General features: G+C 44.1%; 1 protein-coding gene across 1 annotated transcript in view; it reads right to left on the reverse strand.

The window, feature by feature from the left end:
* Positions 1-922: 922 nt before the first annotated feature.
* The window catches only part of LOC115082065 (extracellular calcium-sensing receptor-like), a gene marked incomplete at its 5' end in the record, with an annotated part of 62,040 nt that continues 47,244 nt past the window's right edge, over positions 923-15,718 (reverse strand). The window contains 2 exons of the mRNA XM_029586326.1: positions 923-1,848; positions 9,781-9,909. Of these exons, the coding sequence (XP_029442186.1) occupies positions 923-1,848; positions 9,781-9,909 (1,055 nt within the window). The remainder of the gene's footprint in view (positions 1,849-9,780; positions 9,910-15,718) is intronic.

Below are 15,718 nucleotides of genomic sequence, written 5' to 3' on the forward strand. Positions count from 1 at the left end.
GGTTTTAGTAGCCCTTTCGACTCGCCCTGAAGACTGAGATGATGATAGATATAAAACTTGCTTTTGCTCCTAATGTTTTGCACATATATTTGATTATCTGTCTGGTACACTGTGAACCTAGATCAGAATCTGCTCTTATTGGAAGACCCTGAATGACTGAAAACATGATTTAATAATAGTAAAGTATGATCTTGGCCATGGAGTTTAGTGCTGGGATATAGTCTGTCTGCTTGGAAAACCAAAAAGTAACTCTATGCATGGATATGTTGCCTTGAGAGAATCAAACCACAGCACCAATCCAGTCTATTTGAATATCAGAACTGAATTTCAAAAGCAAGAAAAAGGAAAGAAAAAGATAAAATATGGTGGGCAAAGAAAGAGATGACATTATTTCATTTTGTTTCATTTTTATACCCCACACTGATCTGCCTTGAGATCTAAACAGATCTTGCATAGTCTTCATAGTATGTTGATAAAATATTTCTAAGTTTAATAATTGAAGTATATACTGCTAACTTATTTATTTATTTATTTTTATTTATTTATTTAAGGTTTTTATATACCGGCAATCATGAGAACATATCTTGCTGGTTTACATGAAACAGGAGTGCATTAAATACATCAACTAGGAACTGTTGTGACCGAAGGAATAGTTACAAATAACGAGGGTAGAAGAACTTGGAGAAGGAGGAAGAGATAGGAAAGAATAAACGGTTAACGGTAAACAGATAAATTAAATTAACTGCTATGTACAAATGGCATGATTAATGGCTGAATGTTATGAGGAATCCTTGGTTTACATTTGACAATTTTGGCAGATTAATATCATAGTTTCTATTCCAAAGATTTGCTAAATAGATGTATCCCCAAAGATTTCAATATTTAAAAAGATATTTTCTGGAAAAATTACAGTTCACCTTTTTCATTCTATTATTTTTTTCTTTACAAAATTTGTTTTAACTGTTACATGTTCCCTAGTGTTTCTGTCAGGTCTCAGCAGAATGATATAGCATTTAGGGAAGAATATACAGCCAAGCAATCCAGCACTGGAACATAGAATGGCAAATATTTCCACGGCCACCATGTACTTCCCACGTGTGCTCAGGTATGCCGGGATGAAGGACAGCCAGACACTAACAAACACAAGCAGACTAAACGTGATCAGTTTAGCTTCATTGAAGCTTCCAGGGAGATTCCTTGCTAGGAAGGCTACAATAAAGCTCACAATGGCTAGCAGACCCATGTACCCCAGCATGCAATAGAAGAAAAGGTTCTGTCCTTCATTACATCCAAAGATTATCTTCTCATTATTAGACTCTGTGCTTAATTCAGGGAATGGGGGAGAACACAGTAACCAAACAGCACATATAATAACTTGAATCAATGAACAAGAAAAGATAATGCAATTTGGTATCGTGGATCCCAGCCACTTCCTAACTGGACTGTTTGGCCTGTTCCCCTTAAAAGCAATGATGACAATTACAGTTTTGGCCAGAACAGAAGAGACACTGATGGAAAAAATAATTCCAAAGAAAGTCTGTCGGAGCATGCAGGTAATCTTCATGGGACGGCCAATGAATATTAAAGAGCAGAGAAAGCAGAGTGTAAGAGCCAGGAGGAGAAGGTAACTCAGTTCACGGTTGTTGGCTTTGACTATGGGAGTGTCTCTGTACTTGAGGAAAATGCACAGAACTGAAGAGGTGAGCAAGAAGAAGAAGGTTGTAATGATTGTCAATGCTAGACCCAGTGGCTCCTCATAGGAGAGGAATTCAATCACTTTTGGAATGCACCGATCATGTTTCTCATTGGACCATTGATCATCAGGACACTTCAGGCACTTGGTCATATCTAGTAGAAAGGATATTTGTGAAAAGTTAGTCATATGTACTGATCTGTTCCACTTGCAAGATCCATTACTACAGTTGAATAAACATGCATATCCTTGGCAGGATGATAAGTTTGTTAATTTTTCTTAGTTGCCTGTTATAAAAATCTGAATTTTCATAATCCTTTTGGAATGGTTGGCTTCTTTGAATTAGATTTTACATAACATGAAACTCACATTGAAAACTCAGGACTAAAGGGCCTATGTGCGAAGGGGTTAATTTTGTAACATTGAACAAAAGTTAACCAGCAAATATACGCATAAGTTATACCAATTTTCAAAGCTGCTTTTTCTCCTTTTTAAAGGTTAGCGCCAGCAGTCTGGTTCCACTCTGGTTAAGGTGGAGCCCATCCCTTCGGAAGAGACTCCCCCTTCCCCAAAAGATTCCCCAGTTCCTAACAAAACTGAATCCCTCTTCCTTGCACCATCGTCTCATCCACGCATTGAGACTCTGGAGCTCTGCCTGCCTCTGGGGACCTGCACCTTAGCAGGACAAATCTGGGATTTAAATACTGATTTTAGTGAGTAGGCAGGGGATGATTTTGGAGGTTGTCCCTTGTGTTCAGAGAAGAAAGCTTCATCCTAAAATTGTGGTAACAATATTTCGCGTACTTCTGGATTTATCTTTATCTTGGGAAAAATCAGATTCATGTTGTGGTGATAGGTACATTGAATAGTTTATGCTTGATTCACCATTTACGGCCATTTATTTATTTATTGATTGCATGACTTAGATCCTGCAAATCTTGGTGAGCTTGCCAATCTGAATTACAAAAATTACATAAACATTTTTAAAACTCACAACAGATAAAACACAAGACAAAGAGCAACTGACTAAAAAAAAAAAATCACCTCATTGTAAACCAAGGCAAAACCCTGATGAAACAGATAAGCTTTCAAGTCCTTGTGAAAGAATTGGGACTTGGGAATCTCTCATAGCTCAATGGCAAAGCCATTCCACAAATTTGGACTCATAACACAGGAGGGGAGCCTTTTTCACTGGAAAGGAGGTTCTGGAACAAGAGTCATGAGATGAGGGTGAAAGGGGGTAGACTCAGGAGAATCTTAGGAAATATTTCTTTACAGAGAGGGTGGTGGATGTATGGAACAGCCTCCCAGTGGAGGTGGTTCTGAATTCAGGAAATCATGGGATAAATACTAGGGATGTGAATCGTTTTAGGACGATTAAAATTATCGTCCGATAATTTTAATATCGTCTTAAACCGTTATGGAACACAATACAATAGAGATTCTAACGATTTATCATTATAAATCGTTAGAATCGTGAGCCGGCACACTAAAACCCCCTAAAACCCACCCCCGACCCTTTAAATTAAATCCCCCACCCTCCCGAACCCCCCCCAAATGAGTTAAATAACCTGCGGGTCCAGCAGCGGTCCGGAACGGCAGCGGTCCGGAACGGGCTCCTGCTCCTGAATCTTGTTGTCTTCAGCCGGCGCCATTTTCCAAAATGGCGCCGAAAAATGGCGGCGGCCATAGACGAACACGATTGGACGGCAGGAGGTCCTTCCGGACCCCCGCTGGACTTTTGGCAAGTCTCGTGGGGGTCAGGAGGCCCCCCACAAGCTGGCCAAAAGTTCCTGGAGGTCCAGCGGGGGTCAGGGAGCGATTTCCCGCCGTGAATCGTTTTCGTACGGAAAATGGCGCCGGCAGATCGACTGCAGGAGGTTGTTCAGCGAGGCGCCGGAACCCTCGCTGAACGACCTCCTGCAGTCGATCTCCTGCCGGCGCCATTTTCCGTACGAAAACGATTCGCGGCGGGAAATCGCTCCCTGACCCCCGCTGGACCTCCAGGAACTTTTGGCCAGCTTGTGGGGGGCCTCCTGACCCCCACGAGACTTGCCAAAAGTCCAGCGGGGGTCCGGAAGGACCTCCTGCCGTCCAATCGTGTTCGTCTATGGCCGCCGCCATTTTTCGGCGCCATTTTGGAAAATGGCGCCGGCTGAAGAGAACAAGATTCAGGAGCAGGAGCCCGTTCCGGACCGCTGCCGTTCCGGACCGCCGCTGGACCCGCAGGTTATTTAACTCATTTGGGGGGGGTTCGGGAGGGTGGGGGATTTAATTTAAAGGGTCGGGGGTGGGTTTTAGGGGGTTTTAATGTGCCGGTTTTGCGATTTTTAGATTTTTAGATTTTTCACGATTTTTCACGATTTTTCACGATATTTTACCCCCCCAAACGGCAACAATACGATTCCCTCCCCCTCCCAGCCGAAATCGATCGTTAAGACGATCGAGGACACGATTCACATCCCTAATAAATACAGAGGATCTCTAAGGAAGTTATGAGAATTTTAATGCTAAATTAATTGGATGCATGGGAAGACTGGATGGGTCATGCAATCTTTTTCTGCCATCATGTTTCTATTAATCCTCAATGATTTTTCAAGGAAGGAGCCCCACTATCATGGGGGAAGTGTTGCTGTGATAGTCGGGATCCTGCCCCAAAAAACACTGCAACTCTATGCCGCATTCTTTTGTCTTGAAGCCAAATATCATGGGATAAAGAATGCAGCTAGTGGCTGTTTAGATGCAATGCCAGCCCCAACCTCAAGGGACTGTCATCGCCCTAAAAATCTGTCCACTAAAAGGTTGCTGGCAAAAAGAAAAGTTGAGCAGGGCTCAAGGCTGACCCCCAGCTCAACCCAGGGCTGCCATTTGAGGTGGCCACATTTACTCAAAATTAAAAAAAAAAAAAAGTATTCCTTTCACAGACAGTAATCACTCCAACCCCATCCCCCAGCATTCCCCAAAAGTTACAATAAAATGTTGTTGAATTCAGGGTGATCCACCCAACCCAGTGTTAAATTTAAAATGTTGAGGAATAGTGCCCACCCCAGGCATTCTCTCCCCTCCCAAATATTTAAAAATTATCATTGGGGTAGAGTAGGGTACCCCTCCCCCTCTATCCAAATGTATGAAAAAGGTCATTGGGGTTCAGGGAGCCCCCAACCCCAATCTCTCTACCCCCAAGCACCAACCGCACCCTCACCCCCACCCCCACCCCTGACCCCATTCCTGCACCTTTAAAATTAGAAGAAGGTCTCAAGATGTGACCCAGAGGATCGCTACCACCTGGCCTAGTCAACTAGAACAAGAGGGAAAGCCGACAGTCACTCAGCAGTGCATGGTTCAGAGAAATGTATCCTTGAAGGATACTAATGAAACAGGAGAGTTAGGGCATCCCAACAGAGAGATTCCATTAAAAGCAAACATAGTCCATGTGCCTATATGTAAAAAATCACCTGAGCTAAAGATTTCTGAATTATCCCAAACAACTGAAAAGCAGGTTGTTAAAACAAGCAAAAACCACACTTTGAAATGTCTGTATGCCAATGCCAGAAGTCTAAGAAGTAAGATGGGAGAGTTAGAGTGTATAGCAGCAAATGATGAGATTGACATAATTGGCATCACAGAGACTTGGTGGAAGGAGGATAACCAATGGGACAGTGCTATATCATGGTACAAATTATATCGCAATGATAGGATCAACTTGGTAGAGGTGTGGCACTTTATGTCTGGGAGGGTATAGAGTCCAACAGGATAAAGATCATACAAGAGACTAAATGCTCAGTAGAATCTATATGGGTAGAAATCCCATGTGTGTTGGGTAAGAGTATAGTGATAGGAGTATACTACCATCCACCTGGACAAAATGGTCAGACAGATGATTAAATGTTAAGAGAAATCAGGGAAGCTAACCAATTTGGCAGTGCAATAATAATGGGAGATTTCAATTACCCCAATATTTGCTGGGTAAATGTAACATCAGGACTTGCTAGAGACATAAAGTTCCTGGATGTAAAAAATGATTGCTTCATGCAGCAGTTGGTTCAGGAACCAACGAGAGAGGGAGCTATTTTAGATTTAATTTTTAGTAGAATGCAGGATTTGGTGAGAGAGATTGCAGTGGTGGGGCCCCTTGGCAATAATGATCATATCATGATCAAATTTAAACTAATAACTGGAAGGGGGTACAATAAGTAAATCTACAGCTCTAAATATAATCCTAGATGTGCAGTCCAGATGTATTCCACGTATTAAGAAAGGTGGAAGGAAGGCAAAACGATTACCGTCATGGTTGAAAGGTGAGGTAAAAGAGGCTATTTTAGCCGAAAAAAAGCCTTCAAAAATTGGAAGAAGAATCCATCTGAAGAAAATAGGATAAAACATAAGCATTGTCAAGTTAAGTATAAAACATTGATAAGACAGGCGGAGAGAATTTGAAGTGAAGTTGGCCATAGAGGCAAAAACTCATAATAAAAACTTTTTTAAATATATCCAAAGCAAGAAACCTGTCAGGGAGTTGGTTGGACCATTAGATGACAGAGGGGTTAAAGGGGCTCTTAGGGAAGATAAGGCCATTGCAGAAAGACTAAATTAATTCTTTGCTTCCGTGTTTACTAATGAAGATGTTAGGGAGATATCAGTTCCGGAGATGGTTTTCAAGGGTGATGAGTCAGACAAAATGAACCAAATCACTGTGAACCTGGAAGATGTAGTAGGCCAGATTGACAAACTAAAGAGTAGCAAATCACCTGTACCAGATGGTATGCATCATAGGGTACTGAAGGAACTAAAAAATGTCATTTCTTATCTATTAGTTAAAATTTGTAACCTATCATTAAAATCATCCATTGTACCTGAAGACTGGAGGGTAGCCAATGTAACCCCAATATTTAAAAAGGGCTCCAGGGGTGATCCGGGAAACTATAGACCAGTGAGCCTGACTTCAGTGCTGGGAAAAAATAGTGGAAACTATTCTAAAGGTCAAAATCATAGAGCATATAGAAAGACATGGTTTAATGGAACACAGTCAACATGGATTTACCCAAGGGAAGTCTTGCCTAACAAATCTGCTTCATTTTTTTGCAGGGGTTAGTAAACTTGTGGATAAAGGTGAACTGGTAGATGTAGTGTATTTGGATTTTCAGAAGGCGTTTGACAAAGTCCCTCATGAGAGGCTTCTAAGAAAACTAAAACATCATGGGATATGAGGCGATGTCCTTTCATGGATTACAAACTGGTTAAAAGACAGAAAACAGAGAGTAGGTGTTGTGATCGTGGACCCTTGAGCCGGCTAGAAAATGTTGAGTATGCGCTGCGAGAGGTCCACAGCGAGAATTGTAGCCGGGAGGCGGATCGAGGCCAAGAGACCTAACATGAACTTCACCACTGGAAGCCCGAGATCCCCCCGGGAGGAGCCCTTGGGGACCCGAGCCACTTGGACTTAGGTGAGACCTCCTGGAGACAAGTTTGAGTCAGGGCAGGCAGCAAGGAGCAAAACATGGAGACGGTCGGGGGAGGTGGATGGGGCAGGCAGCAGATAGCAGAAACCAGAGTCAAGCCAGGGATCGAGGCGGGCAGCAAGGTGGAATGTCAGAGAACGACCAAGTCAGGAGTCAGGAAGACGAGCCAAGGAGAAGCAGGAACAGGAGCAGGAGAGACGGAACTGAAGACAGGACAAAGCTGGAACTGATCAGGAATCAGGAACAGGTGGAACAGAACTGGAACAAGTGGAAGACAGGAACGAGCTGGAACAAGGCTGGAGCTGGAACAAGGCTGGAGCAGGAACAAGACTGGAGCAGGAACAAGGCTGGAGCAGGAACAAGGCTGGAACGAAGCAAAGGCAGAGACAAGCAACTAGTAACTCTAATGAGACGACCCGTTGCAAGGCAAAGAAGACAGCTGGCAGCCAGATTTAAGTACAGGAGGGCATCTGACATCATCTCTATGGCTGAGCCATCCTTCCTGCGCTGGTCCCTTTAAATTGCCAGCCCCTGCACACGCGTGCACCTAAAGGGGCGGGCCCAAGAGCTAGGAGTCGATGGCATCTCCCTCGCATGGGGAGTACTGTGAGAAGGCCCCGACCAGGCCAGACGTGCATGGGAAGCGCCAGAAAGCAACACGGCAGGTAGGGGGACCAGCTGCGGACCCCCGCAGGCCAGAATCTCAACAGTACCCCCCTCTTATGCCCCCTCCCCGGGTGTCTGGGCTTGGCAGGATGATCCAGTTGGAACTGGCGGAGAAGATTCTTGTCCAGAATATTGGAGGCGGGCTCCCACATGTTCTCCTCAGGGCCACAACCCTCCCAAGAGAGAAGATACTCTCATCGATATCCTATGAGGAAAGGCTGAAGAGATTAGGGCTGTTCAGCTTGGAGAAGAGACGGCTGAGGGGGGATATGATAGAGGTCTTTAAGATCATGAGAGGTCTTGAACGAGTAGATGTGACTCGGTTATTTTCACTTTCGAATAATAGAAGGACTAGGGGCACTCCATGAAGTTAGCAAGTAGCACATTTAAGACTAATCTGAGAAAATTATTTTCACTCAACGCACAATAAGGCTCTGGAATTTGTTGCCAGAGGTTGTGGTAGTGCAGTTAGTGTAGCTGGGTTCAAAAAAGGTTTGGATAAGTTCTTGGAGGAGAAGTCCATTAATGGCTATTAATCAATTTTACTTAGGGAATAGCCACTGCTATTAATTGCATCAGTAGCATGGGATCTTCTTAGTGTTTGGGTACTTGCCAGGTTCTTGTGGCCTGGTTTTGGCCTCTGTTGGAAACAGGATGCTGGGCTTGATGGACCCTTGGTCTGACCCAGCATGGCAATTTCTTATGTTCTTATTTTTTTATTTAATACCATATACTCTAATTCTCCAATTTATTTTTCGGACTTCTAGCATTCACATACACACATTTTAAAATATGTGTTTTATTTATATTTGTATTCACATTCTTCTTATGAGCTGATGATGCAAGCAGTTCAGAAACATTCATATCTGTATATTCTTTAAATCCATTTGGGCTAGTTCTGGTTTTGTGACTACCTCTCTATTAGGATATTCTAACTTCCCTGTTATGTCAGTGTCCATGGAAGCTCCCTCCCTCTGAACCTGTGCTTTCCGCCATGGCGCAGTGTAAAAGCTGAGCTTTCTCCTTCTTAAATGTTAGCAGCAGAAGCAGGGGTCCATCCCATCTGAAAAGGCTTCCTCTTCCCCAGAATGTTCCCCAGTACATAAGAAATTGAAAGTCCCCTTTCCTGCATTCATGCATTGAGACTCTGTGACTCTGCCTGCCTCTAGGGTCCTATGTTTGAAACTCGGAGCATTTCTCAGAAATTCTCATACGTACATTTGACTGGTGAATGCACAATCTCCGTTTTTCATGAAGTCCTGGCTAATGTCTAAAAATGTGTCTCCATGCATCTGTTCATTTGAAACTCATAGGGAGGGTTACGCGTGCAAGATACGCGCATAACACCTGAAACCCTACCCCTGCGAGCGTCGCGCCTGTCTTGCATAGACTCTGCGGCTCGCACAAGCCCTGGGGCTGTTGAAAATGGGCAGATCGGGAGCGGGGCTGGACGGATCGGGAGCGGGGCCGGGGCGGCGGTGCAGAGGTGGGGCCGGGCGTGGCAGTGGTCTGGGGGCGGTCCAGGTCGTGGAGACAGTCCGGGGGCGGGTCTGGGGGCATAACTCCATCAATTAAGGTAGGGGGTATTTAGGTAGGTGCGTTAGATAGGGGAAGGGAGGAAAAGGTGGGGGGGATCCAAAAACAAGGTTTCCCTTCGAGGAAATGGGGAAAGCCAGGGGGGCTCCCCTTGGGATCGGCGTGCGAAAGGTGCACAAGTCTGCCCCCCTCGCGCGCCGACCCCGGGTTATATAAAATGCGAGCAGCAGCGCACGCAAGGTATAAAATCAGGGGCAGATCTGTAAGTCCTGGGTAGCGCACACAGATCTGCCCTGCACACGTAAAATGTAAAATCGAGATCCAGTATGAATTCCAGGCTTTAATCACTTTACCATATTCCTTACCATCAAAATGTAACTTTCTTCTTAAGCTGAATTGTGCAAAGGTCCCTTGAGTGAACCTTACCAGTGTCATTGCTGATCTCTCTCCTGGAGCAGAGAATGCACTCAAAGCAGCAGCTGGGCTCTCCCTCCCGAGCTGCTTTTCTATAGCCTGGACTGCAGCTCTCACTGCAGACAGAGCGCGGCACCTGCACTAGGAGAGAGGGAAAAAGTGCGGATATTCATGTGATATGCATAGCACCCCACCCCCATCCTCCCCCTGCCCCTGCCCCCCAGCACTCACACACACACCTTCCAGGGAAATACCTTATTATTTATTTATATAACCCTGACCCTAACCCTGCCCCCCAGCACTCACACACACACCTTCCAGGGAAATACCTTATTATTTATTTATATAACCCTGACCCTAACCCTGCCCCCAGCACTCACACACACACCTTCCAGGGAAATACCTTATTATTTATTTATATAACCCTAACCCTGCCCCCAGCACTCACACACACACCTTCCAGGGATATACCTTATTATTTATTTATATAACCCTAACCCTGCCCCCAGCACTCACACACACACCTTCCAGGGAAATACCTTATTATTTATTTATATAACCCTAACCCTGCCCCCCAGCACTCACACACACACCTTCCAGGGAAATACCTTATTATTTATTTATATAACCCTGACCCTAACCCTGCCCCCAGCACTCACACACACACCTTCCAGGGAAATACCTTATTATTTATTTATATAACCCTAACCCTGCCCCCAGCACTCACACACACACCTTCCAGGGATATACCTTATTATTTATTTATATAACCCTGACCCTAATCCTGCCCCCAGCACTCACACACACACCTTCCAGGGAAATACCTTATTATTTATTTATATAACCCTAACCCTGCCCCCAGCACTCACACACACACCTTCCAGGGAAATACCTTCTTATTTATTTATATAACCCTAACCCTAACCCTGCCCCCAGCACTCACACACACACCTTCCAGGGAAATACCTTATTATTTATTTATATAACCCTGACCCTGCCCCCAGCACTCACACACACACCTTCCAGGGAATATACCTTATTATTTATTTATATAACCCTGACCCTACCCTGCCCCCCAGCACTCACACACACACCTTCCAGGGAAATACCTTATTATTTATTTATATAACCCTGACCCTAACCCTGCCCCCAGCACTCACACACACACCTTCCAGGGAAATACCTTATTATTTATTTATATAACCCTGACCCTGCCCCCAGCACTCACACACACACCTTCCAGGGAAATACCTTATTATTTATTTATATAACCCTGACCCTGCCCCCCAGCACTCACACACACACCTTCCAGGGAAATACCTTATTATTTATTTATATAACCCTGACCCTAACCCTGCCCCCCAGCACACACACACACACCTTCCAGGGAAATACCTTATTATTTATTTATATAACCCTGACCCTAACCCTGCCCCCAGCACTCACACACACACCTTCCAGGGATATACCTTATTATTTATTTATATAACCCTGACCCTGCCCCCCAGCACTCACACACACACCTTCCAGGGATATACCTTATTATTTATTTATATAACCCTGACCCTGCCCCCCAGCACTCACACACACACCTTCCAGGGAAATACCTTATTATTTATTTATATAACCCTGACCCTAACCCTGCCCCCAGCACTCACACACACACCTTCCAGGGAAATACCTTATTATTTATTTATATAACCCTGACCTACCCTGCCCCCCAGCACTCACACACACACCTTCCAGGGAAATACCTTATTATTTATTTATATAACCCTGACCCTAACCCTGCCCCCAGCACTCACACACACACCTTCCAGGGAAATACCTTATTATTTATTTATATAACCCTGACCCCTGCCCCCAGCACTCACACACACACCTTCCAGGGAAATACCTTATTATTTATTTATATAACCCTGACCCTAACCCTGCCCCCAGCACTCACACACACACCTTCCAGGGATATACCTTATTATTTATTTATATAACCCTGACCCTGCCCCCCAGCACTCACACACACACCTTCCAGGGAAATACCTTATTATTTATTTATATAACCCTGACCCTGCCCCCAGCACTCACACACACACCTTCCAGGGAAATACCTTATTATTTATTTATATAACCCTGACCCTGCCCCCAGCACTCACACACACACCTTCCAGGGAAATACCTTATTATTTATTTATATAACCCTGACCCTGCCCCCCAGCACTCACACACACACCTTCCAGGGAAATACCTTATTATTTATTTATATAACCCTGACCCTAACCCTGCCCCCAGCACTCACACACACACCTTCCAGGGAAATACCTTATTATTTATTTATATAACCCTGACCCTGCCCCCAGCACTCACACACACACCTTCCAGGGAAATACCTTATTATTTATTTATATAACCCTGACCCTAACCCTGCCCCCAGCACTCACACACACACCTTCCAGGGAAATACCTTATTATTTATTTATATAACCCTGACCCTAACCCTGCCCCCAGCACTCACACACACACCTTCCAGGGAAATACCTTATTATTTATTTATATAACCCTGACCCTAACCCTGCCCCCCAGCACTCACACACACACCTTCCAGGGAAATACCTTATTATTTATTTATATAACCCTGACCTACCCTGCCCCCAGCACTCACACACACACCTTCCAGGGAAATACCTTATTATTTATTTATATAACCCTGACCCTAACCCTGCCCCCAGCACTCACACACACACCTTCCAGGGAAATACCTTATTATTTATTTATATAACCCTGACCCTGCCCCCCAGCACTCACACACACACCTTCCAGGGAAATACCTTATTATTTATTTATATAACCCTGACCCTAACCCTGCCCCCAGCACTCACACACACACCTTCCAGGGAAATACCTTATTATTTATTTATATAACCCTAACCCTGCCCCCAGCACTCACACACACACCTTCCAGGGAAATACCTTATTATTTATTTATATAACCCTGACCCTAACCCTGCCCCCAGCACTCACACACACACCTTCCAGGGAAATACCTTATTATTTATTTATATAACCCTGACCCTAACCCTGCCCCCAGCACTCACACACACACACCTTCCAGGGAAATACCTTATTATTTATTTATATAACCCTGACCCTGCCCCCAGCACTCACACACACACCTTCCAGGGAAATACCTTATTATTTATTTATATAACCCTAACCCTGCCCCCAGCACTCACACACACACCTTCCAGGGAAATACCTTATTATTTATTTATATAACCCTGACCCTGACCCTGCCCCCAGCACTCACACACACACCTTCCAGGGAAATACCTTATTATTTATTTATATAACCCTAACCCTGCCCCCAGCACTCACACACACACCTTCCAGGGAAATACCTTATTATTTATTTATATAACCCTAACCCTAACCCTGCCCCCAGCACTCACACACACACCTTCCAGGGAAATACCTTATTATTTATTTATATAACCCTGACCCTAACCCTGCCCCCAGCACACACACACACACCTTCCAGGGAAATACCTTATTATTTATTTATATAACCCTAACCCTAACCCTGCCCCCAGCACTCACACACACACCTTCCAGGGAAATACCTTATTATTTATTTATATAACCCTGACCCTAACCCTGCCCCCAGCACTCACACACACACCTTCCAGGGAAATACCTTCTTATTTATTTATATAACCCTGACCCTAACCCTGCCCCCAGCACTCACACACACACCTTCCAGGGAAATACCTTATTATTTATTTATATAACCCTGACCCTGCCCCCCAGCACTCACACACACACCTTCCAGGGAAATACCTTCTTATTTATTTATATAACCCTGACCCTAACCCTGCCCCCAGCACTCACACACACACCTTCCAGGGAAATACCTTATTATTTATTTATATAACCCTGACCCTGCCCCCCAGCACTCACACACACACCTTCCAAGGAAATACCTTATTATTTATTTATATAACCCTGACCCTAACCCTGCCCCCAGCACTCACACACACACCTTCCAGGGATATACCTTATTATTTATTTATATAACCCTAACCCTGCCCCCCAGCACTCACACACACACCTTCCAGGGAAATACCTTATTATTTATTTATATAACCCTGACCCTAACCCTGCCCCCAGCACTCACACACACACCTTCCAGGGAAATACCTTATTATTTATTTATATAACCCTAACCCTAACCCTGCCCCCAGCACTCACACACACACCTTCCAGGGAAATACCTTATTATTTATTTATATAACCCTGACCCTGCCCCCAGCACTCACACACACACCTTCCAGGGAAATACCTTATTATTTATTTATATAACCCTAACCCTAACCCTGCCCCCAGCACTCACACACACACCTTCCAGGGAAATACCTTATTATTTATTTATATAACCCTAACCCTGCCCCCAGCACTCACACACACACCTTCCAGGGAAATATCTTATTATTTATTTATATAACCCTGACCCTAACCCTGCCCCCAGCACTCACACACACACCTTCCAGGGAAATACCTTATTATTTATTTATATAACCCTGACCCTGCCCCCAGCACTCACACACACACCTTCCAGGGATATACCTTATTATTTATTTATATAACCCTAACTCTGCCCCCCAGCACTCACACACACACCTTCCAGGGAAATACCTTCTTATTTATTTATATATATATATTTATTTATATATATATATTGACCTCAATCTCAAACACTTCCTCTACGCTGACGATATTCAGGTCCTGATCCCCATCAAGGAGTCGCTCGCAAAAACACTGGCTCACTGGGAAACCTGCCTCCAAAATATCAAACAGCTTCTCACAAGTCTCAACCTGATTCTAAATTCATCAAAAACAGAACTTCTACTCATCACACCAGAAAACAGTTCCCTCACACACACTCATCCTACCTTACCAAATACTACACAAGTGAGAGACCTAGGAGTTCTAATTGACAATCACCTAAACCTGAAAGCTAACATCAACAAAACCACCAGAGACTGCTTTTATAAGCTCCAAGTGCTGAAAAGAATAAGACCTCTGTTCCACACACATGACTTTAGAACAATTCTACAATCAATCATTTTTGCAAAGCTGGACTATTGTAATACCATCATGCTTGGTCTCCCCTCTTCACACACCAAGCCACTGCAAATGGTCCAAAATGCCTCCGCTCGTATACTCACGAACACCAGGAGAAGAGAACACATAACCCCTATCCTGATGGGCCTCCACTGGCTGCCCATCCACTTCAGAATAATCTACAAGGCCATTCTCACCATATTCAAAAATATCCACCAATTAGCCCCACTCGATCTCCATATCCCCCTCCGACTACACCACTCTACAAGACCGACAAGAGATGCTTACAAGGGATCACTTCAAGTACCTCCAACCAAAACCACCAGACACATCACGCTAAGAGATCGGGCCTTCTCCACAGCCGGTCCAACTTTATGGAACTTCATTCCCCCGGATCTTAGAATGGAACCTAGCATCTCAACCTTCAAGAAAAGACTCAAGACGTGGTTGTTCACGCAAGCCTTTCCTAACTCCAATATCATTTAACTCCCTTCAATCATCATGCTTCGCTAGTTATAGCATTAATAACCACCTCTTACAATGTTATCATTTACATATATAATTATCTGATCTTCTTTTTCCTTCTTAATCCAAGTTATTGTTTTCCTGTTACATGTAACTGCTTTTCTGCACTATTGTTCAAATTGTAAAGTTTATTATATTGTGCACCCCTGTTCCTTGTGAACCAGCATGATGGGACTTCTGTCTTGAATGTTGGTATATAAAAAAACTTAAATAAATAAATAAATAAATAAATAAAATATAACCCTAACCCTAACCCTGCCCCCAGCACTCACACACACACCTTCCAGGGATATACCTTATTATTTAT

The sequence above is a fragment of the Rhinatrema bivittatum genome, unplaced genomic scaffold (genome assembly GCF_901001135.1).
Source record: "Rhinatrema bivittatum unplaced genomic scaffold, aRhiBiv1.1, whole genome shotgun sequence".
Classification (NCBI taxonomy): domain Eukaryota; kingdom Metazoa; phylum Chordata; class Amphibia; order Gymnophiona; family Rhinatrematidae; genus Rhinatrema; species Rhinatrema bivittatum.